The 27,058-nt window shown below is 27.4% G+C and overlaps 1 protein-coding gene across 2 annotated transcripts; it reads right to left on the minus strand.

Moving 5' to 3' along the window:
- Positions 1-52: 52 nt before the first annotated feature.
- LOC112682527 (tetratricopeptide repeat protein 39B-like) lies at positions 53-22,303 on the minus strand. 2 transcript variants are annotated; one of them, XM_025553154.1, is made up of 14 exons: positions 22,051-22,303; positions 21,776-21,804; positions 14,372-14,476; positions 11,389-11,464; positions 10,713-10,845; positions 7,352-7,484; positions 6,776-6,881; positions 6,567-6,632; positions 6,326-6,493; positions 5,274-5,437; positions 4,465-4,629; positions 4,119-4,348; positions 795-1,035; positions 53-406 (listed from the first exon to the last, which is right to left on the minus strand). In XM_025553154.1, exons 1-14 carry the CDS (start codon positions 22,078-22,080, stop codon positions 265-267), a joined length of 1,788 nt encoding a protein of 595 aa, XP_025408939.1. In that variant the 5' UTR covers positions 22,081-22,303; the 3' UTR covers positions 53-264. The 2 variants fall into 2 exon arrangements, with proteins under 2 accessions (XP_025408939.1, XP_025408940.1); XM_025553155.1 differs by lacking the exons at positions 10,713-10,845; positions 11,389-11,464; positions 14,372-14,476; positions 21,776-21,804; positions 22,051-22,303 and adding an exon at positions 9,116-9,387.
- Between the last annotated feature and the right edge of the window lie 4,755 nt (positions 22,304-27,058).

Consider the following 27,058-nt stretch of genomic DNA (forward strand, 5'->3'; position numbering starts at 1 on the left):
ATTGTGTAAAATAGTTCTGGGGTCGTCGTCTTTTTGAAAAAGCGTTAAAAAATAAGTTTGCAACATACATATATATTATATATGTTTAAAAATATAATTAATATAAGTTTTATACGCTAACCCTAAACGTATTAAATAACAACGAGTATAATGACGATTTACAAAATATAATCATAAAATGTAGTATAACTAAAACAAACATTCACATTCCTAGTAATAATAATAATAATTAATATAAATAATTTTAACATGTACTAAATGATTTCATTGGTTGTCGTCCAATTTAGATTCGGGTGAGAGATCTTTGTTGTTAGCAATTTTCGCTTTGTACTCGTTTAAAGTGGTCCATGCCCAATGAATTTGAAAATGTAGTCTTGTTTCTAACGAATAACCGGAGTAATTTTTTCTGAAAAAACCGTTTGTAAATTTTATATACAAAATATAATATGTACACGAGATAATTATTGAACTGATCATTTAGTCAATATAGAAATTTTATAATTTTATTCTGTTAAGAAACTTTAAATTTGTTAATGATTGCAAGAATTTTATCGTTATCGTAGTATGTTAAAATGTTTATTGATATTAACATGATTGAGGTTATCTCGCGTTTTAAGTATTTTATTGCGAACAAATAATTAATGTATATTTATGTACATGACACATGGTGCGTAATAATGATCATAAAGTATAATAGTGTAAGATTAAAATATCAAAAATAAAAACAGATCACGAATATTGCTTTAGATATAGAAAACATTTGCTATTAAGTAATCATATTAATTAATTCATACTTGGCTGTTTCGAGGTAATGCGCCGCCTTTTCTAGATTTCCTTTGGATTTATACAAAAACGCCAGCTCGACATGAGCGTATGGCACCAGATAACGATCCTCTTTGATTCTTTTTTCCATAGACACAACAGACTTGAGACATTCTTCGGCGTGCAGAGGACTGTTCATAATACGCAAGCAAACGCCTTTCAGAAGGAACCCAAGTGCTTTGTTATCGTATTCGTATTCACTGCCATATTGTCCTGCAACAGTAAGAAACATATCCGATGTAATATTCCTCACACAATCCTTTTTTGCCATTAGTGCAATAATAACTAAAACACTTTAATATTCGACAGGCCATTGATATTGAGTAACACTACACACAAGTTGTCGACATAAAATATATATTACTACTGATTTGTATTACCATTATGTATTTTAAATGCATACGAATACGTTACGGAAAATGTTAGATGGACCAAAATTTAGTTTTCTAATGTTGATGAATTGTACACAATGAATTTCATTATCAATTATAGATTGATTTATGGTACTTAACAAAATATGCCAGCTTAGTGTTCACCAAGTACACTGAAAACAGCCGTTTTTAAAATTTAAGATTTTGTTTTAAATAAAATCAAATGCAATTGTTTCTTAAAAAAAATGTGAATATTAATTGTACTTTAAACAACGGTTATCTTAAATTTTAAACTAATAATATAAGGTATTACTATAAGATTTTTTACTCATTAATGTCATAACTATAGCCAAATCGTTATTATACCACATAACTTTTTATAATTAATTCTAATTTAATAAAATTTCTTTATTTTCTTTAAAAATAATTTAATTATTCAAGCTAAAGAATAATGGCGTTATGTAATCCTCTCCATAAAAAAATCTTTTCATGTCGAAATCTTTCATTAATTGAAATTATTACATATAATATTGTACATAAATCTTGTTATATTAAAAAAAAGTGAAATATATTACAAACACACTGAAAATATTCCACCAATAATAATGTATCAAATTTATAGTATATAGTTTAAACCATATTGCTTAACGCGAGGGTATTGGACTTTGACGGCCACTATTCACAATTAATTAACATAAAACTATGCCTAATTGTATTGATTTTATGTTGCATAAATTTGATACTACGCACGCAATGACCAGAAACGACATATCGCAACATTGCACTTTTCGAAGAAGCTCTAGAAATAAGTTAATTACCAGTTAAGTACTAGCAGTGTATAGAGACAATAGTTCTTAAGAATTAGTTTTTTTTTTTTTCTTCAGTTTGTATACAGCCAATTATAACGATTTCTCAAATGCTTATAGTTTAAAAAAATCGAATGTTAAATAGGTAATTAGGTAAAAAAAAATGTAAATATTATTTAATACATATAATATAACAACTATATATAAATTATCGCAAGATATGTGTATTCTAGAATATTATTGTATGGAATTTATAGTTAATAGCCGTTCAATAATTTAATGTAACATTATTTATGATAAAAAAAAGCCTCTCACTAGTCTGTTTTTTTAAAATCGGTAAATCGTAATTGAAACAGATTGGAAAATATTAGAACTCTTGTAAAAATAACATGCATTTTGATTGCATCATTCATTTTTTAAAGGAGTAATTTGACGCCTTTATATTTAATATTTTTATAATTTGATGATTTATGGCTTAGACTTTTTAACATTTATCAGTAATTGATAATTATAGCATTATACTAATACATTAAATTTTATATAATGTAGTGATGGCTCGAACCGAACCGAACCTAACCCTTGATGTTCGGTTCGGTTTGAAATTCGAACTCGGCATGAAAAAAATCGAAGCGAACTATCAATCATCTTTTACTGTTCGAAAATCGAACTTGAAAATATTTTTCAAACCAGACTTACTGGCTACGATAGTTCGAAAACCAAATATTTGTACAATTCTTCAAAAGTTATTTTTGAAAAATAAAAATTGATAATGATTATTTAGAAATAATTAGACTATAGGCGATAGAAAGTGATAATCTGTAGCGGGCACGTTATGCATTATTTATAACAATAATGCTATTATTATAATAATAATGTTATTTTTCCAATCGCCTGTTACACATCCACCCTCCGCCGACCAATATATTAATAAGTTGTTTATCGCCAATAGAGCGAGTGTATCTACATTCATAATATAATTATTTTTGTTTTTATCATAATTATTGTAGAGCTTAAAATCTATTTTGCGTAAATCCATGGTAATATTCCGATACCGCGACTGCACTGTTATAGTTGGGAGCACGAAAAATGAGCGTTGGTACCCGCGATCCGTTATTTGTACCCACTGTTGTAACTATTGGTTCTAAACTTTGTACCGTCACGTTGCCGTTACGTATCGTATTCACGGACACGAATAATGAGCGATAACCACAGATATAGGTATATGTATATATAGTTGTTTTATATATTTGTGGCGATAACATGAACAATGAGCATAGATTTGATAACCACTTTAGAAAAATAGCCGCTTGGCGCATGACGAGCAGCGATAATTTTTCGTGCTCCCGACTATAATAAAAATATTTTTACAACTTACGTCTTACATTGTAAATTCTACTAATTATTCTATACTTGTGAATTATAGTTATTATTACTATTTTTTTTATATATTATTAAACGTACTGATTGTATTGTCATATTACACTCAATACTCAATGCGCAAATAATATTTTATAAGCTAAAAGTCAACACGAGAGAGCACAATACAGGTTTTTAAAAATAATAATGATAAGAAATTATCTAAAATTTAAATGTATTGTAAATAATACAATTACTTAGACTTAAAAGTTAAAATGTAGAATAGGTAATTCGAAAACTTAAAATACAATGGTAATTAATAATTATGGTTGATTTAATTTGTAGGTACCTAGGTATAATGTACATGATAAAAAGTATTGAGTTCGAGTTTAAGTTCAACTTAAAATCATAATTGGTTCGGTTCGGTTCGGTTTGGTAGAAAATATAAAGGTTCGGTTCAGTTCGAGTTCGAAAATATAATTTAAAGTTCGGTTCGATTTAAAAAATCAGGGTTCGACCCATTACTAATATAATGTGTTATGAATTATAGTATAGATTGGTACACCAAAATGTAACAACCATTTGTTTTCAGTATTGTACACAATATACGTATAGGAGATTAAGTATACGGGCTTAAAGTAACACTAAATATTATGAACATTATGCAATGTATATATTATGGCCATGGTTGAAAGCAATGTTACAATTGTTGCGGTTTTGCACATTAAGGAACAATAAGTGTATACACGATTAATAACTGTACCAGGATTCCTCTCGAGGTCTTTTGTGTTTTTGTCAATGAGCCTGTACAGGTTGTCGTACAATGATTTGCGCTTGCCAAATACATTGAATAAGTTCCATAGGTATAGAAGTTCGATGGCAGGCAAAAACAGCCGGTTGTTTTGATTGGTAAACCTTTGAGATTTCTTCACGGCAAACTTCTCCATGGGCAACGATTTACCGGCGATCCTCTGCTTGTACTTGGGCACATCACTGCAGTATAAAACGAAAATAACAGTCAGTGTTTGTGTACGGAATTTTCAAAACCGAAATATATGTTATATTATATAATATTATGCACACAATGCGCATATGTTCATTGATCTTACGCCATTAACTGGTTGACGGTATTGAGCTCGTCCCTGGACAGACAATTGTATCCTCGCATGAGCATGATGCACGCGCGCTGATAGTTGTAAGTAGTGCGTGACCATTTGCTCTGCTCCGACAACTTGGTCGCGTACACCTCAGCCGTTTTCCAGTTTAGAGCAACACTAAAACGTGTATTATATACATATGTATCAATAAATATACGTTACACACTCACTTCGTTACATATATTATTGAAATCTCGGAAACTCACAAATCGAAACGATTAACACTATAATTACGCTCCGGTTCGTATCAATATACATATGTACATGACATTTAAGCAACATTATTGCATTATTCTTATACATTTCATTAAACTAGTACGCACACCTCGAGCGCGAGCTAGTTATGCGAGCGAGCGTTTGATGCACCCAACCACATCGAGCATTGGAACGGTAGTTCTCGTGGAATACAAATTTTGAACTCGTTTACGATAGAGAGGGATTGGAATTCAAATACATATCATAAGTAATAGGTATTACCGTGAAGTTTTAAGGATAATATCGGAGAATTGTAGTATAACAAAGAATTAATCGGCTTAATGATTTTCATGGAATGTTCAATTCAACAACTGTATTAATTTAAACATCGATTCCATTCAATCAATATTTTGTTCACAATACGAATATAATATCACATTGAATTTGAAATATTGATTTCTTCGGAATTGGGTAAATATTACAGGAGATAAAGTTCGCTGGATCTGAGCTGAAATTGTGCGCACGTCTCTGAATTTATAATATATAATATACATAATTATACATACCAATTGGCCCAACACAATTCCCAGTAGCATATATGATGAAACTGTGGCCACGAATTTTGTGAATCTACCGAAGCTATATACCACTTATGTGCTTCTTCGATGTTACCACGCATGAATTCCAATCGTCCTTTGAGGTATAAGAACCAAGCACCGTTTGGATACAACTGCACACCATAACAATAACGATGAATAATCAGTGCGAAATATGCATAATGGTTTTTACGATATACTACAGTTATATAATAAAAGTATATTATCGGACGATTTTAATTGAGCAGGTATCTAAATACTCAGTAATGAGATACACAAAACATGATATAATTAATATTTTAAATAATTTTTGAAATCATTTTAATTACAATATTTCCTTCTTTTGATTTTAATTTCTTTATTTGAAGTATGACGTAAAAATTATCTTGTACTTCAAATATACGTCAAAAATCCACTTTTACTGAATATGAATTAACAAAAGTATTCCAGACAGAATTATGTGTCAGTTATACGTAGTTAGTCATGTTATGTGTGTTACATCGTAATCCGTTTGATTAGTGCAATGCATTTTAAATGTTAATAAATTGAATACCTATTATTAATGATTATTATTTTTTGTAATATATTTGTGAAAAATATAAAGTTTTATTTTATAAATTAAAATAAACATTAAAATACCGTATACAAAAATGTATGATAAAATGTAAAATGTATGTACATTATGTCTAATTATACGAGGAAATTTCTGTGCCCAAATAAATTTTTCCATTTATATCCATTATTTATCATTGAATATGTCAAACAAAATACATATTTAAAACCAAGATTTTTTTTTTTTTTATTAAAATTTAAAATATACTACTATACAATTAAACACAAGTATAAGTGATGCGGAGGTTTACATAACATGAAAAATAGCACGATGTAGGAGGGCTCCCAATGGAGCTACCAACTTAAAACCAAGATTAAAAAAAAATATTGTCATTCGGAAAACTGTTGGTTAACTAAATTTGGGTATAACGTTACTATACATGACGATTAAGCTAATAAAGAAATCTCACCGCCAGTTGTTGTCGTAGTGCGATGTCACAAAATTCCAAGTCACCCTCTTCCTGACTGAATACGTAAATTACGACCAAATTGTAGGTTAACAAAGTTAGGACACAAAGTACATGACGTAAACCGAGTGTTACTTGATAACACGATTGTAATTCGCTGAGACCTTGTTCCTGTAAGGAAAGATTATATTTTTGTTTAACAATTAGCACATAAAACATATGTCATTTTTCGGTAAATCATTACTTTGCTTCCGGAAAATCCGATGAACTCTAGTAGCTTGATTATTTTTGATGGCAGCAAAGAAATCATCTGTCAATGGAAAAAATAAAATAATTTTATTTTCAAATCCATCATATAAGTATGCGACTCTCTAAAGATCGTGGCGTCATGATACTGTCGGGGTAGTACTATTATTGCAAAAGTACATTGCAGTGTATAATAATATTACGTACCAGGTTGAAGGCCCCGATTCCCAGACGCACTCCACTCTCAAAATGGTCTTTGTAAGACTTTTCGCTTTCAGACCACGTGCGAGAGTTCAGTATGACATTACATTCTCTAAAACATCATACGCGAACGGTTTAGATACATATATACAATGGCGTATTTGTGGGGAGAGGATTCACGGGTTTCAACTATCCTCCTCAAAAATAAATAAAGGTTAAGAAATGACAAATGTCTCACTATAAAGGTATATAAAAAGATTACAAAGTTTAGTTGTAATGACTGTAAAAAAATGAATTACTTGTAAATAGATTTTTATAGATAATATATTGCATTATTATTATATTATATATATTTTTTACAATATTGTAAAATCAATTATTTTTTAGAACAATTTTAACCCCCCCCCCCACACAAAAAATTGAAAAATACACCACTGCATATATACAGACACATAATTTCAGCGTCGTGCTTTCATCTTAAATGCATAATATATAAATATTACAAAAAAATGAGATAAGGATGTGATAAAATAGAATACACGCACATATTGATATTGTAATTGTTACGAGTGGAACACGTACTTGTACGAATTGTAGCAAGAACGTATCTTAATGCCTGCTCGAATGAAACTAACCAACGTCTCGTCTTCGATAAACGTCAACAGTGCTCTAAGCAATAACGCTTCGGCAAAACACAGTTCCGCATGCAGTTCATCTAAATAATGTTATAAAAACAATTATTATAATTATCACAATAAAAATAATACTAAGATATTAACTAGTGTTTAATGGTACTGGTCCAAAATGCCATACGCGATTCACTAAATAACAAACAATATCTACAAAATGATATATTAATATACGTAAATGCGTATATATATGCATGTATAAATGTATACATATATACTCGTATACACGCATGGTCTAAGGAAAACATGGAGTTATTGTCATTTCCGTAGAAGAAAACTAAACATTACGACTTGAAGCTTTATAATAATAATGAATTACTACTAAATAAACGTCATTCAGAACGACTTTAAGGTAACAGTTGGGTGGGCCAGAGTTTGACAAAAACAAATCAAAATGAAGAATAAAAACTAAAAGCATGAATAACTGATTATTTCGTAAATAAAAAACAATATTTTATTTTAAATTATTTTAATTGTGATTAAAAAATATGAATTATTCTGAAAAAATAAATAAAATAAATTGTGAATTATATTTACTATGTAATAAATCCCAATGTATAAGTAAACAACATGTCGATAACGAGTGCTACACCAATTAGATCAACTTATTATTTATTATAAAATAATTTATGACTTTTATGGTAGCAGATAATTTATATACACAAGGTGTTTTTGAAATGATTGAAGAAACTAGTATATGCTTATTCTTTGAAACGGCCAAATGCAGATTTTTTTTAAAAAAAATGTCCATCTTCAAAACTAGGATTTTATCTAATCTATCTTTATAATATTATCCGATATGGGTCATCGATTTTGGAGTTGTTGCGCGTTTTTAACGCTCGAGTCGCCAGAATCAAAATATATGGTGTGACATATCGATTCGTACAAGAATTTTGCGAGCTAAACGATGGTGAAATGTATTTGTTGTTAATTAAGAAATCTGATAAATCAATTTGTTTTTTACATTATAAAATAAACATAATTGAATACAATTTATTTAATTTATTAAATAAAATTACTATAAGCCAGATTCCAACGTTTAAGTTGGTCTCATTTAAAATCAAATTATTATTTGAAATTTAATTACATAACTATAATTTTTAAAAGTATACCAATAAAAAGAAATCGGTCTACTTTTGAATTAATATTTTTTTTTTTTACTTTACTAGAACTATAATTTGCAGCCAACGAATATGTATCGTATGCAAAAAGATTAGTTTTAAACGCAAAAAATTGGTATAGTTAATTAATAAATTAGATGAGTTAGTACTCATCCAAAATGAAAATCATATCTTTATATTTAGTATTAGTGTACGTTATCGTTTAAAATTAAAGTATCAAAACATATGTTTTTCAATAAGTATTAAACTGACAAAATAACTCTGTTACCCTGATAAATAGTAAGTTCAAAATAAAATCTTTATCTTATCGAATCAAAATAATGATGTTACAGTGATAATCAAAAACCAGATAAAAGTTACATTATATTAAACACAAATATGTAATTTAAGTTAATTTTATTAAATATTTTATAAATTTATATTATTTAAAAATAAGGTAGTTAACCCTAATTTTTTTTATTATTTTATCCTTTTTATTAGAAAACCGGGGCAATTAATTAGATATATAAATTAACAACAACAAAAATGTTACCAACCTTTATTTCGCAGAATTTTCATACAAATCGATACGTCAAACCACGTTTTTTGATTCTGGCGACTCGGACGTAGGTACCTGTATACTAATTGCCTCAAGGATTTCAAAAACACCCTAGGTATATAAAAACCAAATATCACTTACTCGCTCATCATCGCTACTTCGTAGTTCCTCTAATACTGTGGATATGCATTAAGAAAGGATTTTCCAAAATTCTATCTCTAAAGAGATAAAAAGGAGAAAAAACGAAAAATGGTAAATATGAAAAAAATCGCCTAATCGGAAACACTATAGCCGATTTATTTAAAATTTCATTTTATTTGTTTTTTTAATAGGTTTTAAATAGTAATAATCCATTAAAAACTATGTTCCGGCCAATACTATTCCGTACGAAGCTTAGTAATTCTGCTAGTATATTATAAATACGAAACGCACCGATTTCAATTTTCAATTAAGTTGAAATTTTAAGTAATCTACGAATCATTTGAGAAAAACAAGATTATGAAAAATAACAAATAATTGAACAATGAATAACCAAATAAAGAATAGAAAAATCTAGAATAACCCATATAATAATGAATAACGGTACATTTTTTTATTTAAATAATTAATTCAATAATTTTTTATTCGGCTAATGCCCAAATCTACCTATGACGAAACATAATGATTACAATACGCTCTTACACATAAGTAAAAATACAAAAAAAATATTCATTTCAATATTGATTAATATACAAATGTATGGGATAGTGTTAGAACTAAATTACTCTAAATCACTATAACGCAATACTTTCCAGAAATTTTACCCGCTCATCCAACAAACCAATGAAATTATATGCTAGTAAAATTAATATTTATTTTTATAAAATGTAATAGTATTATCATATAATATTAGTATGACTTAATGGTACACTCACAACATACTCGTATTTGCGTTATTTTATTATTAATACTAATATTTTTTTAGCCCAATAAGAATTAAGTTGTCTAATTAGTACATTAACGAATTAAACGTTATCTTGATTGTTTATTTTTGGTTGTACACATTAATGATAAGCAATACACCCCACGTTTCGAGATTATCTGTTCTTCATCATAAAGACAGAATAGTAGCTACGTTACAGATTTTAACTACGTGAACTAACTACAATTATAATAAATAAAATATATATAAATACATAACATTTAAATAAAATTATAATACTCTGAACACGTTATCCGAACCATAGGTAAAAAATTAGTTTTAATGACTAGTAAGTAAGAGGGAAAAATGAATACAAAAATACCGGCAAAAGTAAAAGAAAAAGGAAAAAAGCTACAATCGGGAGATGATTGTATTTGATTTAGGTGTGTTGTAATAGTTATAGTATACTGGCATTAATTAATGCACAGCGGTCAAACATTATAATATAACACTATTGTTACAGCTAACAAAAATATAATTATACATGTAAATATTCATAAAATATATATCAGCACTATATACTCTTCTGGGGACGATAGAAATAGGACCAATACCATTCAATATTATATTTGAGCTTAGGTGTCGGTGTGACTGATTAATGATAGAAATAATATTATGGCAGGTCATGCGTTACCCGGAGTATACGTATCGTAGTTGGGTTTTTTCATTATGTTTCCGATGGACTGTGTTAGAGTGGTTTTTCTGCGGTAAGAGTTGCACAAACGGATACTGGATTTCAATGATGCGGAGGCTCTCTGTATGCTCGTCTGTGCAACGCGTGTAATAACAACAAAAAAACATAGTTTTAGATTATAATATTATGTAACTAATACTACGCGGACATTTTTACGAATAAGTTCAATATTATAATTTCATTATCCATCCAAATGTCTACATATATTTTTATCAATAAAATACCCATGCATTTCGTGATCACTTTGCGTTTTGTTACATCGAGAATATAATGAATTAAAACAAATAGGTGCATTACGCATAACGTTATTGACGATGAAACGAAACCTTGACACAAACTAGACCTATACAGAATCAAGACTACTTAAGTTCTCGAATCTTTTCACGTGCATGTCCTTGGAAAAATACATGTAGACTGCGTTACACACTTACGTTGAAATTCAACATTTTTTAAATACGAGTATAATTCACGAAAGCACTGCAGTATTAAAAATTGCGTTAAATACTACAGTTAATACATGAATAATACTTGAAAAATATTTTATTTCAATTTAAGTATAACCGTTAAAGTTACACAGCCTAATAGTGTATGAATAAAATTGTAAGAGAACAATAACCTGTTCGAAGGTGAGTACGGCTTCCAAAAATTGAAAAATTGATCTCCCAATGGTATGATACATACTCGTTCCAACCCTGTAAATTCATTAATTAATAGTTGAACAATTTACATAAACATTTTAACTGTAGTTTAACTCATATAGTAATCACCTAATACAATTTTCATTAAACAGGTTCGTAATATAAGTATAACATAATATTTTTTACGCATACCAACATGTGATTATATCCGATTCACTACGTTTTTTTAATCAAACATTAATATTACTCATATATACAAATAAACTGGATTTATTTTTAACAATAACATCGATAATAATTTATGCTACATAATTGAATATGAATATTGTAAACGGTCGTATTGTCGTCTCGAACTCTGACATCCCAAAAACATTGTTAACTTAAAAAAAGTTTTAAGTCCTTATAAGTATAGTTGAGTACTTACACCGTCATGAACTAATTTTAATTTCGTTACTTCCAAAATTATATTGTTTTATTATTAAGACATATTTGATCACTAATACTTTTATGGTGTTGAACTCTCATACTTTAAAAACTTATTTTTTATATCAAATATTATAAATTAATTTATAAAATGTATAAACGTAAGCCAAGGCTTCAAACAACCAAGGTAAAATTGAATTCTATAATTATAAATGAAAAAAATTAATGTTATTCGGTTTTAGATTGACAACAATCTTGTTAATATAAAACTATTACCAATAAAAATAATTTTACTGTACTTTTTGTAAAATAAACTATAGTAGCAAAGCAAGTGACTAAGTAAAGTGTTCCAGATACTACATATAGTATAACCAATGTATCTCTTTTTTAAATATTAAGTACTCCGGAATATTTGTATACAAACTCATAATCAGGGTATTAGTAAATATTTTTCGTTAACCAGTTAATTTAATTCACTATCAGATTATAGATATAGAAACTAATTGAATTTTTAAGTATAAATTGAAATTTTTTATACTTTGTACTGGGCTGAATTTCAAAATATATGCAGTTGTTTTATTTAAAATAGACTTTTTTTTAAACACAACAACAAATAATCCGGAAAAAAACTTTAAAATACTATTTCAATCTGTTAAACGTAAAAAGCAAATACTATAGAACTACTACACATTATAATTATAAATCAAAAATTATTTATAATAATGTAACATTCAATTTCTGAGTAATATGGTTTTTTTTAACTATTTTAAAACTGATTTAGCCAAATTTGATATGAAATATCAACACTCCGAAAAGTTTAACGTGTGCATACAAAATATTAAAAAAGACTTAATATGGAAATCAGCATCAAGTCATGTATGGTACATTTCTATACAAGCTATATTTATATGGTACTAATGATAAAATGTCTATTTAAAAAGAACGGATTAAATGTCATCAACTAAAGAATTAAAAATACCTTACATGGTTCTTTTTCTGGGATAAAAACATTAAAGCTTTTGAATATATTATAGAATACTAAAAGTAAATAATAACGCAAGTATAATACCATACATAGTATGTGAACTTGAATTTATTTTCAAGTTACGTCAGTTACGAAATTTTCTGGTTTACGATTATTATATGTATGTGTTGCACACATACAGTACGTAAATATTAACATTACAGGCATTACAGTTAGATAAAAAAATACTCTGAAGGTGAAATAATATTATAAAATATCAAGAAAAGAGTGAATGTCAAATTAATATTTAGTCCTTAAATTATAAAAAATCAAAACTAATTAATAAACTAAAAAGTCTAAATCAAAAGTAAAAATGTCTTATATTTATTATCATAAAATAAACTAAGCTACTAATCGTATTATAGAGACGAAAAAATATTTATCTGAAAAATATCTCAAGGTAATGCAAATTAAAATGCACTTATACTACATACGTAGACAACTAAAATATAAAATAACTTGTCAATAATACATAATTTTTGTTGCACACATTTTTCAAGTTAGAACTTGAAAACGTATTATGATATTTAAAAAAAAAAAGGCGTTACTTCAGTGAAACGTTTGCGCGTAGGTTAAATACAATGTACAACATTAGTATGTACACATTTGTAATTTTATGTATATTTAGACGTGAGTCAATATGTCACAATATTAGTGTATTAATGTATAATGAGGTGTCGAGTTTGAGCTATTTATAATCGCACATATTTATTAGTCACGATAACACAAAGAAAACGATAACATCTCCCATTTGTGAGAAGTTTGGAGTGTAACTAGGCTTTAAAAATCTTAAAGGATCGATGTGGCTAAAACTCATCGTTGATTGTGAGTAGTTAACGGCACAATGATAAATAACGGAATGTAGGGTATTTGGCATCAACAAAGTATGAATATTTTTTCCATAACACTCAACACATGACCGTTACTGAAGATTTGGACTATCACAATGTTCTATAGTCATAGGTATCAAAACAACTCAAAAATTTCCATGAGGTTCAACGTTTCAGCTGAAGTTGTAATATTTATCAAACGTTGGAAAATTGAGTGTGATAAATGTATCGAATTAATCATTCAGTGAAGTTAAATCTTTAGTAATGACATTTAACATCACTCCCCTGGAGCTTAAACTAGGTACCAAGTGACTATTTATTGAGCAATAAAGGCCACACGATGGGGTAAATCAATAGCTAAGGTCCCTATTAAAGTTCTTCAATGGAGATTTCAGAAAAATAAACCATACATAACATGGCATTACAAGTAAATATAATTGAATGGAAACTATATGTATACAATAATATAAAGTAATGTATATTATATTTTGTAATTTTTTAATAATTAAAAATTGATCTGGCCCTCCAGAGTTTGATTTTGAAATAATCCTTATCTGTGTACATATATATGAAAATATTTTAATATTTTCTTACTTATCATAAATTATGAGCGATTCTTTAAAACATTCACTTAATTTTTTAGTAAATATACCCTGAAATAATTATAAAAAAAACTACACGTACCATGGTTCAAGTATAAGTTGAGCTTCGTCAAATTTATTATTAAAAAACAAATGTATAGCAATTTTTGAATCTGCTAAAGCTGTGTTCAAGTCCATTTTGCAATGCCTGTAAGAATTTAAACAATAATTACATAAATAAAACAAATATGAATTATTTAAATATTATAGGATGAACATGTTTTTTTTTTATAACCAACATAATAATGTAAACAATAAATACAATCAGGAACGGGGTGAGAGTAAGGCGACTCAGGAGGTCGCTTAGGGTGTCATTTTTAGGGGTGCGCCGAAATTGCTTTTTACAATTTTGGACATTTTTGTCAGTAATATTATTTTATATATTTTTTTTTTTACAAAAAATACCAATAACTTTGTACTAAAATATTGATAATTGTTATGGTTACTTCATTTAGCCATGTATTAAAATAATAGTATCTAGTATCTTTAATATGAGTATATATCATTTTTGAATAACTAAAAATTGTTAATTACTTGACACATTTTAAGCAGTACAATTTTAAGTACATGAATTTATAATATGAATACAAAACTATTATAACAAACCTGTGATTTGTATGAGAGCATGTCATAGCCTCAATAAAATTATAGCCACTAGTAATATAATACTATAAAAATAATAATAATACAATTTTTTATAATAAATTTAGACCAAATATAAATTAATCAGTTATATTAATCGAACTCAAATTATTATTTATCATTGTAGCTCATAAAAAAAAGTTAGTTACAATAAACAGTAAAAATGATTCATAACTGATAAATATGTATTCAATTGTTAAAAATTATAGTGTTTTAACATTTAACAATGCAGTGTTAGTATCAGTGTCATTACCTAAAATAATAAATTGTTAAATTAATACAATTTAATTTTATTACTGCTAGTTGAGTACTTATTTATATTTCATAGTTATTTCATAAATTAAATAAATTATATACGATAGAAATAAAAAAGTCACGACTTTAGATCAGCAGGGTTTCAAGGACTTTTAGCATATCAATACTTTTGTTATTTATTGTAAAATATAATATATAATAATATATAGCACTATACGAGATAAAATAATTTACCGATGCCATGATTTCAAATCTAAAATTTGAATGTGCATATTTTTACATAGTATACTATACTTTTACATACTATGAGACCACATACACTTGTATAGTTTATATTTGACAAGTACAACATAGCAAATTTATGTTCAATAGTTTAAATATAGTGATGTTTGCTTTAATATTAGAGTATTATTGTGATTTTAAATGAATTAAGTTTAAATTAATAATATTAACGTGATGATTAGAATGTATTAACTTACTAATCATCTTAATATCAGACCTTTGCTTAAAATCTGACCCATGAAAAATTCTACGGCTATAAACAATTTTTCTACATAAAACAGAGAATTTTCGAATAGTACAGTAAAGTACTTTATACCTACTCATATTTAATAAATAAGAATTTAATATAACTGAATTCCGGTATGATAAAATAAATTAATAGGTAGTTTTATTACATATATTTTAAAGAGATTATTCGCTCAAAAATTGGTCCTCTGTAGGCATTCTTATGAAGTACACAGTTATTAATAAATTGTGTAACACCACACATAATATGTAATTTTATGATTTAAAATATTAGAAATCATGTTTTTCATCAAAATTAAATTTGTGAAATAAAAAAGTATAATAATATATTATAATATATAAAAAAGAATATGTATTTACCTTTTTTAATTTTTAAACTCCCAGTGTTATTTTTTCAATAGAATATAAACATTTTTTGTATATAATTTTACCTAATTATTATTTAAATTTAATATGAATTAAAATTTAATTTATCATAAAACACGGAGTTACGTATAAAAAAATATATACTATTATATACAGGATCGTCGTTAGATATTTTCCGCTCTATAGCGAAAATAGTACCGCAACACTTTGTCAAAGGCATTAAAAATCAGAATTATAATACCCTATAATTATTCGCAGTTACAACGAGGTAGTAGAACAAATACAATGAACTAAAGACACATAACAGTAATTATTGTCGTCTTTGTATATATATATATATATTTTTACTTTGCCACATAAATTTCTTTAAAATTGTATGCTGCTCTAAAGCAACGCATGACTTGCTTGTGCCCAAGCGACGGGTCTGATTATACTCGTATACTCAACGCCCAAAAGAGCTCGAGGAAAACAACTAGCTCAGGGTTGTCACTGTAATAAAGTTGTTGACATTTAATATCTACATTTTACTATTTAATTAATTCTAATTTATATTTTACGAATTGTTTAATACACAATTTATGAAATAACATTTTTTTATTGTGTCTTTTATCTATTTATTGGTTTATGTGGGTTATTGTTATATTTATTTTGTTATTTACACGAGCACATAGGTTATATGGTCTGCAAATTTTGTTTCATTTAAACTTTAAAAAAGGTTAATTATCTGGCAGAAAAAAAGTGGAACTAAGGTCTATGGAACCAACAAAATGAATATTACATTTGGAGAAATGTTACAAAATTAACAAAATATGTAGAACAATTAAACAACTTATGTTTGTGAACGAGTAGGAGTAGTATTATAAAGAAATAATTCCAAAGTTATCAAATTAGGGTACTTACGTGACAATAAAATATGATATAATAAAAGTAAGTATTTAAATTTGATGCTTATCATAATTATTGGTATATTTATTTTATTAAAATACAATTTATTATTCCTATATACACGTCAAGTTTTTATTTAGTTATTTCATTTTCAAATCTAGGTATTATAAAAATTACATTTTTTTAATTACGACCTGTGGTGTGTTTTCGGGTGGGGGATCAGGGACTTCCTCTCCTAGAAGAAAAAAAAAAGTTACAAAAGTCATGAAAGACGTGCTACAAATACATAAAAATTGTTCATGAAAAAATTCAAACATAGAAAGAGAATATTATATATATATATTTATATCATGTGGTTGTAAATAACTCTTCATTTGTTTTTATAATAATTATCTTCTATTGTGGTTTTTATAACTCTTTAAGAGTTTTAGCCGATAAAACTACATTGCACCACCTATCATTCACCTGTCATTCACAAATTCTCTCCACGTGTCAATACCCATTTATTTTAGATCTTTTTCGACTGAATCGATCCACCTTTTCCTAGGTCTCCCCCGAGTTCTCTTTCCAAGTGGTTTCCATTCCATTATTGATTTGACTATATTATTCTCCTCTCTTCTCATAATGTACTCTTTATAGACTATTCTTTGTTCATTGATCCAGCTATTCACTGATGCTACACCAACCATATCGTACAGATCCTTATTACATCTTCTTCTCCAGATATCCGTTGCTGTATCGTATATAGAGCCACATATTCTTCATAAAATCTTATTTTCAAAAGTTTTCAATTTTTTTTCAGTTTATTTGGTCCTTTACCATGCTTCACAACAATACCTTAAAGTTGGTCTTATTATTGCAACGTGTAGCCTTATTTAAGCCTTGAAAGGGTGTTAGATCTGAAGATTTTTGACGAAAGACGTTCTTTCTGCCTTACTTATACCCCACTGTGCAAAAAGTTGTAATATTTATGTTTTATAAACGTTTGAAGTTTACTTAAAACGTTAAAAATTATTGTATAAATTACGTACATTTTATATAATATGAACTGAAAATTTCCGCGAAAATTGACTTGCTAATAATGTTATATTTATATAAATATAACAAATAATAAACGTCAATTAAGTTAAAATTCTGTTTCATCAAACATCAAATATATGTTAAAACTATATTTCATTTAAATTAATTTTATTTTTTTGTACTTAGAGAGTTGCTCCTAAATATTTAAAGTCTTTTACTTTTTTGCACATTAACTATTCTGGGTTCCCGGGAATTTCCTCATTTTGGAGTAGTTCCATTATTTTGGTTTTATTGTTATTAATTTGAAAACATATTTGTTTTGTTTCACTATTTAGGAGTCTGGTTATGTTCCGTGCGTTTTCTAAGAAATCGTCTATAATAATTAAGTCGTATAATAATAATAGAATAATACAAGAATTAATTTATTCTTTTTATAATATTATAAAATCATTTATTTTTTAGAAAAATATTAAATGATTTTAATAATTTGAATGTACGTCATTGATAACGACTATCATAAATAAGATAAAATCACATAATTATTTTTTAAAAAATATATTAAAAACATTAAGTTTAATTGAATGTATTTCTTTATTTTATTTTAATATGAATAAATATATACATCGTGTTTGATGTACGCTAGTGAAGCTCAAAAAAATATATATATATATAAAGTTTTAGATATTATAGACCTGAAAATCTGAGTGGGTCATATAATATGCTTGTACTAAATGATAAAAACGTTTAAAAATTAAAAAATATTTTCAGTATATAAATATATATTTAAAATTTAAATATAAAACAAATTAAATTGTATATCTTACATCATTAAAGTAATTTATATAATTATATTAGCTATAGGTATATGTTTACAGTTGGTTTAATACTTTGAAACTATATTAAAAAAATAAATAAAAAGTGACAATTATTAAAATCTATGTATGTACATTACATTTAAATACAGTGAGTTCCGCTTATTTAAATGGTCAATGAATGGCTTATAGAATTAACGTTTAAAACTTGAACTAAATCTCATATAGCTGAAGATAAATTGATCTTCCATTCCAATTATTATTAACTAGATATTGAATCATTTATTTAATGAAAATTCATATCGAATTTCATACTTGATAACTGATATAGTAATAAAATCAATTGTATTTAAGAATTTATCAGTACATCGTTATATGTTACGTCATTCAACATTAATTATTACTAGGGCCCGGATTTCAATGCAAAATGCATATTTTTTTGATTGATTATATACAATGCTCTTTAAGAAAATAATTCGTTTCATGTAACGAGGATTTCAAAACTACAATTTTTTTTTTTTGCATATTTCGACGTTTTTTCATTTTTAGAGCATTTTTAGTATTATTGGATCATTATGTTGGTTTATTAATGCATATTTGTTTGATATACTAAACAAATTTTTTCAAAATAAAGTCAAAAGACAAATTATTTTCTTGATATTTAAGTAGGTTATTATCAATCTTTAGTTTTCTATTCAGTTTTTATCTTATCCTAATTTATTATTGATTATGGAACGTCACCAGTATTCAGTCAAATAACAAATCAACTAACAAATAACAAATCAGCTATAGTTCGTATTACCTCGCAGACGTTGCTCGTATTACGTGTGAATGTTATTTTAATGTATTAAATAGTGTGTTAAATAATGCTCAAAATAAAAAAAATTGTCATTTTTAAGGTCATTTTTGCAGTTTTAAATTCTTTTTTATGATAAAATGCATTTTTTAAGGAAATTTTTGGTTATTTTTTAGAGCATATTTGTATGATTTTAAGTGCATTTAAATCCTGGCCCTAGTTATCACTATACAACGCGTTGCGTCCTTTAGTTAGTTGTAGTTTTCGATAGTTCTTAGTGTTCAAAAATTGACCTTAAATGTCAGGTAAACAGTAAAATTTATCGATAAAAAAATAAAAGATTTACTTATTCGTTAATATACGTTAATGTAGATTTTTTTAAGAAGTTAAAAAAATGTTCTCAAAAAAATCTACATTAACACTGAAAATTCTCCAGTCTACATTAAAATTATTTTTAAAAAATCGTATACTAACTGTTGAATACAGAGAACAACATTTCCTTCTTCCCCAAAAATGGAAACGAAATGGACAACACGTCGATGTAGAAGAATTTTTTGTTACGATGGTTTCAACTAACTCACAATTTAAATGTTCCGGTCAATAATTATATTTTAGAAGTGAAAACTTTAAATTTACTTTTGCAATTGGGTGTGGACGATTTTTGTCCAACGATTAACTAATACAAATAAAGGATCAATAAAAATAAATCATTAAACAAAATATTTTATGGAATCAACTACTGATTAGAATCAAAGTAGCTTAAACTAATGTGATAACATTAAACGAAATTCATTGTATTAAAATATTTAATTGCTTTATAAATTTCAACTTCAGCTTAATTAAAATCTAAGTAAATAAATATAACTCTTCTGTACGTCTGTTATAATACTTATAACTTACTTTGGTTCTTTAAAGATCAATTCTCAATTTAAGTAATGAGAAACGGTCTATACAGCATTTTTTTCCGTATAATATGTATAAATAGTGTTTTAACTAAATTAATATCAAACTTTATGGACACTTCATAATTCATTATTTAACAATTTTCGTTTGTCATACATAGTAGCCTGTATATTACACTATTTCCAAGGTCTTATTATTCATTATTTAATTATATGACCATTATTGTTGTAATACATGATTATTCATGATAATTATTTATTTACATCAAGTAAAGTATCGGACTCTATAATCCAATATACATTATTATGGTATCGGGATATAGTAAACATTTTAAATCATGAAGATTAAATAATTGAATTCTACCGAATACAACTTAGTAGTGCTATAGAACTAGTTCCTTGTTGTTTTATTATATAAAAGTTTGTTATAACCTTAAAAAACTTCTGAACATTACACTTATTAAACGATTTTCATTAACCACCAATAACATAAAAGTAACTGATTAAGTTACAGTATTTGCTCCTAAGACCTTCCACGAATCTTCAGCCTTATGCTCGTAAATGCACGTAATGAAAACAATATTGATCAATGTCGATTAAAGAAAATTAATCAACATTATTATTAAAATATAAAATGTTAATATTGTTTAGATATACATTTATAATCAAGGAATTTAATACGTTAGGGTTATATATAGTAATAAAATAATTGTATATTATTTATAAGATTCGATAATATTGAAATCTATTACGCTTTGAAGTTTGTATATAATAATATACATTTTATTTTTAAAAATTGATTTAATCTAAGAATAAAGTAGGTGTAGGTACTTGTTCACTAACGTCAAAAGGGTTATTATTTATGTTAGAAAATGTACATCGACATTCATAACACACATAAGAGTTAATTTGTTAAACTTTTTAAAACGTAACAGATAAAATATTATACCATTCAAATTGTAGCAAATTATGATAATTATATTTTAATTTTTAACGATTTAGGCTCTCAATGTTCGTCGGAGAGATGTTATGGTTCAGCGAGATAACTGGTAGCAGTAATACGTTGTAGTGCACTGATGATAATACAAACAACGATGACTAAACATGAAACAACTAGGTTGGAAAGAATAAATATTTTATAAAGCTGTTGCATTACGCGTTGGTTATAATAACAATAATGATAACACTGACAGTAATAATAATATTAATAATAAGCTGTGTACTCGTTGTGTTATACTCACGCAGGAATCACTTCTAGCGCGTCTTCAAACTGTAACATAATAACAGACACGATATAATATTGCGGTATCGATTTGGACGATTGGTAATTATGTCGGTGAATATCGTTTTTGATAACATTATAAAGCGATCGTTCGGAAGGGAGAGACGGGACGAAAGGTTATTTCTTAAAACTAATGTCGACAATAACATCCAAGACCGGCCGCGTGAGCGGGTAACAAATGAAAGGGGGAAAAAACCCCCCCGAACAATCGTCTTGTTCAACCGAAATGCTCACCTCATCCTCGGCGTCGCCGTAATCGGCCATTTCGACTGGCGTTCGAACGGACTTCGTTCTGCGCTGCAGATAAAGAACGAGATCGGACGAGAGATCGATGTGCGCTTCGGATGCAAGAGTGTACCGGCTAGGGGAGAGTGATATCGTCGACAGAAACGTGCACTACCTGATGAAGCGAACTAAAAGCGTATGCACGCTCGCCGTTCGCGGCACTACTGCTAGTCAGCCGTCGTACGCGGAGGAACGTAGATCGCGGCGCGTGCGATCGGCCGCCGCGGTCTCGGGCCCGGTCGGAACGGTCCCGACGAGGGCCGACGCGATGCAGCAGCTGACGCCCGCCGCCGACGCCGCCACCGCCGTTGTTATTGTTGACGTCGTCCCGCGCGTTCAGTGTTTCGTCCCCCGCGTCGATGTAACGGCTGCGTGCGGTAGCCGTCCGCGTCACCCACCAACGGCGAAAAACACCGCATCAGCCTTGACCCGGTTCCGCTGTGAAAGTACACGGCCGGTTTTAATTTTCGCGAAATAAATAATAATAATCACGCGTTTATCATCATCATTATTATTATCATTACCGTCGTACTTCCCGTTCGCAAAATTATTATTATCGTTATTCTTGCTATTATTATCGGTACGATTATTATTGGTATAATTATTACCGCCACGAGTCCGCGGTTGCTGCTGCGTCGTCATCGCGGCTCGACGGTCGTTACGAAAAAATAAAAAATGAAAAAATTGTTACGCGTCGCGCCGTAAACAGAAAAATAAAATTTCATTCCCAACTGACTAACCCTTCCGCTGACCGTTTACTTCCCCGCGCAAAGATATGCTTGACCATTAAGACTGTTTTTTACAACACGGAAAACTGAACGTATTCGACGTTACGAATGATTGTTAAACATGTTCGCATACGCACAATTAAACGACGTATTGTACCGGGAAAAACAATTTTTTTGTCATACATTATTCAACTTAATTTTTTATTTTTCGTTGACCAATCCGGAGTCAACGGTTTGTTAGGGTAGTCGATATTTTTCGTATAACATAAATCAGTTCGGGGTCTGTAACCTGCGGCTCATTTTTTTTTAAATTATATTTCAACTAGCCATGTTTGTATACACGCAGTTGTAGTTTTTATTATTTTCAAATAACCTTAATCCCAATACCCCATTAATTTAAAACAAACTAAATAATAATCGTTACGTCCAATAAAGTCTACATGAAATAAATGTATAATACAAAACAAAAATAATATGATTCTGTGACGTTGGGACATTTTATATTGGATGGCGGAACATCCCCCGATTTTACCGCTGACTGGTTAGGTTAGTTCAAATCGTGTTAGCTATTTTTATTTGATTACAGCGCTTGTCACTTGGAATTTATATTAATTCACTCAAAAGCTTACACGATATAACCTAACCTATAGGAATTTGATTACAAATATTTATACAACTATAGTAATACGTAAACACACGAGTATTACATTAGCAAAATAACTGAATCTAATGACCTATAATTATGTACGATTTTAACAAATAAATACATTTTTTCTTAAAATTTTACTTATTTTTACTTTTAACAATTTTTAGATATTTTATATCTACGTCATTCTAAATACATTTAATGACTCGCAAAATTATGTAATCTACCAGTATGAAATGTTTTCTACATTTAAAATAAACCAATTTCAATTTTCTCATTTAGAATCAATAGGATAAGTAAATATAAAAGTAATTAACAGATTCTAATTTTTCAAGTTGTCTGTAACAAATATATAGATAAGCAATCCCATATAGTTTTTTTATTTTCAGGAAATCCTTTTTCATATTTCTTAAAATGTAAAAAATAACAAATTCAAGCATTCTAAGACTCCGAAAATTAATTTTATACTTCATCAATTTAAACCTTGAAAATAAATTATTATTTAAAATATTGTTAAAAATGTATTTTACCTATTGCAAAATGTGTTAATTATATGATGATATAATTTACTATTACGTAATATTATTATTTGATAAAAATGTATAATTCAATAATTTAAGAATACATTTTCTTTATTTATTAATTTTTTTTTTTTTTAATATATTTTAGTTAAAAATAGTATTATTATTAGTACTTATAAGACTAAATACCAACATTTACTAATAAATATATATATATATATATATATATATATATATATATATAAATTTATAATTGCTTCATGGCAAATATTTTTTTTTATATTCCCTTATAATAATCAATCGTTTTATTTCCAGCACATAGTAGAAAAATTATTTAGGTGAATTTTTTATAAAACTCAATTATGCAATGGTCTACAGGTACAGTATCAAGTGATAAGCACTATTTATATATATTATTTTCCTTGTTTTTATGGACTGATGACATAATCTATAATAGCAATATTTGTGTACGATGAGACAGTGTTTTTAAATAATATTAAGATTGTCATAAGGTCAAACGCAATCCAGCTATATTATCGTGGAAATATAAATAGTATTAATTGCCATTAACCGGTGAAATTAGTATAGGTACGGAAATTCAAGGCTGCGCATTTAAGTATTAAAAAAATAAACATATTTCAAAAAGTAACTGAGTAAAGTAATAACTAGACTTAGGGACTTCATTTGCATTTGCATACTTTTTTTAATTATTGTTAAATATAGCAGAGTGCGAAATAAATTTGTTTCTCAGTGCCATGATATGAGATTTAAAATTTGAATATGCATATTTTTGCATAATAGATAGATTTTTCAGAAGAGTGCATATTTTAAAATTTTTATGCTCATTTTGCATATTTTGACAATTTTTTTCAAATTTAAAATTAAAAACTATAAATACATATAACTACATATACATATTGCAACCGATCGAAAAAAAATATACCAAGAGGACTTAATATTTCCAGTAATATGTTACCTGCAAACTACTTCTCATATCTCGTTATAATTTTGGTGTAAGTATAAATAATACTATTATTATTATTTCGTATGGCGTCTATGAGCAACATCAACATCACTTAGAATATTAAAATACATAACATGTTAAAATTAAAATTAAAATTAAAATAATACTATAAACCCGTATCTACCATATAACCCGCTGGATATCAACCGGATATTGTAAAGATAATAGTCGGGGAGCTGGTAAATTGGGTCCCAAATGACCTTTTATAAGTAAATTGAATCCCGCGAAAACAAATTAATTGTATTAACAATATACAAAAAAAAATTAATTAAAAACATACATGTTATAAAATATAAGAATTAATTAATTATAAATTATGGGCTTGGTAAAAACTTAAATGATATAGATTGAACAAACTCAAATCCTGTTATTATATTATTACTTTGTCATTTGCTCCTTAGTTTATGTTTTTTATCCGACATATTTTTTTTTTTTTTTTTGATTTGTGCTTCGTAATTTTATTTATATCTCTAACTGTATTTCTAATAACTTTTCTACAAAGTCCAAAATATTAGGATGTAAAATCACGAGTTTAATCGTGAATGATATGATTCACAACTAATGGTTGTACGCATTGTGGTAGCAGAAAATTAAGACCAAATATTTAAAATAATACCAATTAATAATATATTGTTGTTATAAAATAAATAATGTAATATAAAACAATTTTCTTCACAACTTAAACAATAAACTTGTTTTCATTTGGAGGTGTTTTAAATGTTTCATATTCAAAATGCTGTATGTCAATATTTGATTAATGAATATTGTAAATAGTCCTTCTAGCTGATTTTGTTGCACTGTACAGGGCCATGAATGAGCAATAATTACGATTAACAGGCCAAATATAGCCTACGACTACTTTCAAAATGGCACGTAAACCAAACATTTAATTTACGTAAAATAAATGTTGAACTTCGTCCTTTCACATAAACATTTATATTCTATATTATGAAGGAAACAGTTTTGGCCCAATAGAGGGGTAGCTACACTTGGTGCACATGTTTATGTCTAGAGCTTACTGCCCGGAAGCAATCTCAAGAACAGATATTTAAATTATCATAAATTAAATCATATTTATACATTTTTTATTTTAAATACTAGCATGATAATCACAATATATATGGTTTAAATTACCAATTTCGAAAAAACTTAAGTTATTATCGTTATAACGATTCATTCTTGATATGAAACAATAATTTAATATATTCTTAACGATCAACGCTCCTATGGCAGGTACAAATTAAAATTATATATTATTTAAATGTAAATAATGCATAGTTCGATTTTACATTTCATCAAATTATTTTAACTGAAATTAAATCGTAGTGGAAAAATCATTTGTATTTTATTATTGATGATCCATGAGTTTACTTAATTCTCAGTGATTTATACAAAACTAAGATAATATCAAAGAAAGCATGTATATGCATGTTTTTAAAGTTATATTTGTATACAAATGGAAAACGAAGAAAAATGTATGTTTCCAAATATGAATACATTAAATAATATCGGAAACAGATGAATTTAAAATATAAACATTCAATATTGAATAATTTTTTTAATGTTTTAATCGGTTTATTAATTAAAAATATGAATTACTAATTAAGTGATTTAAAACCATAACCACAGCTATAGATTCATTTGTATTATTATTATGTATATAATATTAATGTTAAAATCAAACGATTTTTATATCAAATACCGACACCTTGTGAATTAATTTTAGATTACTGAATACTTATAACGTCATCAGATTATATTTTCAATAGCATTAAAATAATTTATCATATACAATTCTTACGTTTAAACATTAAAATCAATCATAAGGAGAAATATATTATGATGATTTAATTTTATTAACAAGATTTTATTTTATTTTAATGTAATATTCCAAAAGTATTTAAGTTGGTTTTAACTAATATAATCTAATTTATTTAATGATTCATCCAGCCTTTTGTAGCAATATATTATACTTTTGATTATTATGTCAATCTGTTGTGCATTGTATCGTGAAATTATTTTCCATCTAGTCAACAAT

Source organism: Sipha flava, unplaced genomic scaffold, assembly GCF_003268045.1.
Source record: "Sipha flava isolate LNK unplaced genomic scaffold, YSA_version1 205_pilon_pilon, whole genome shotgun sequence".
In the NCBI taxonomy this organism is placed as follows: domain Eukaryota; kingdom Metazoa; phylum Arthropoda; class Insecta; order Hemiptera; family Aphididae; genus Sipha; species Sipha flava.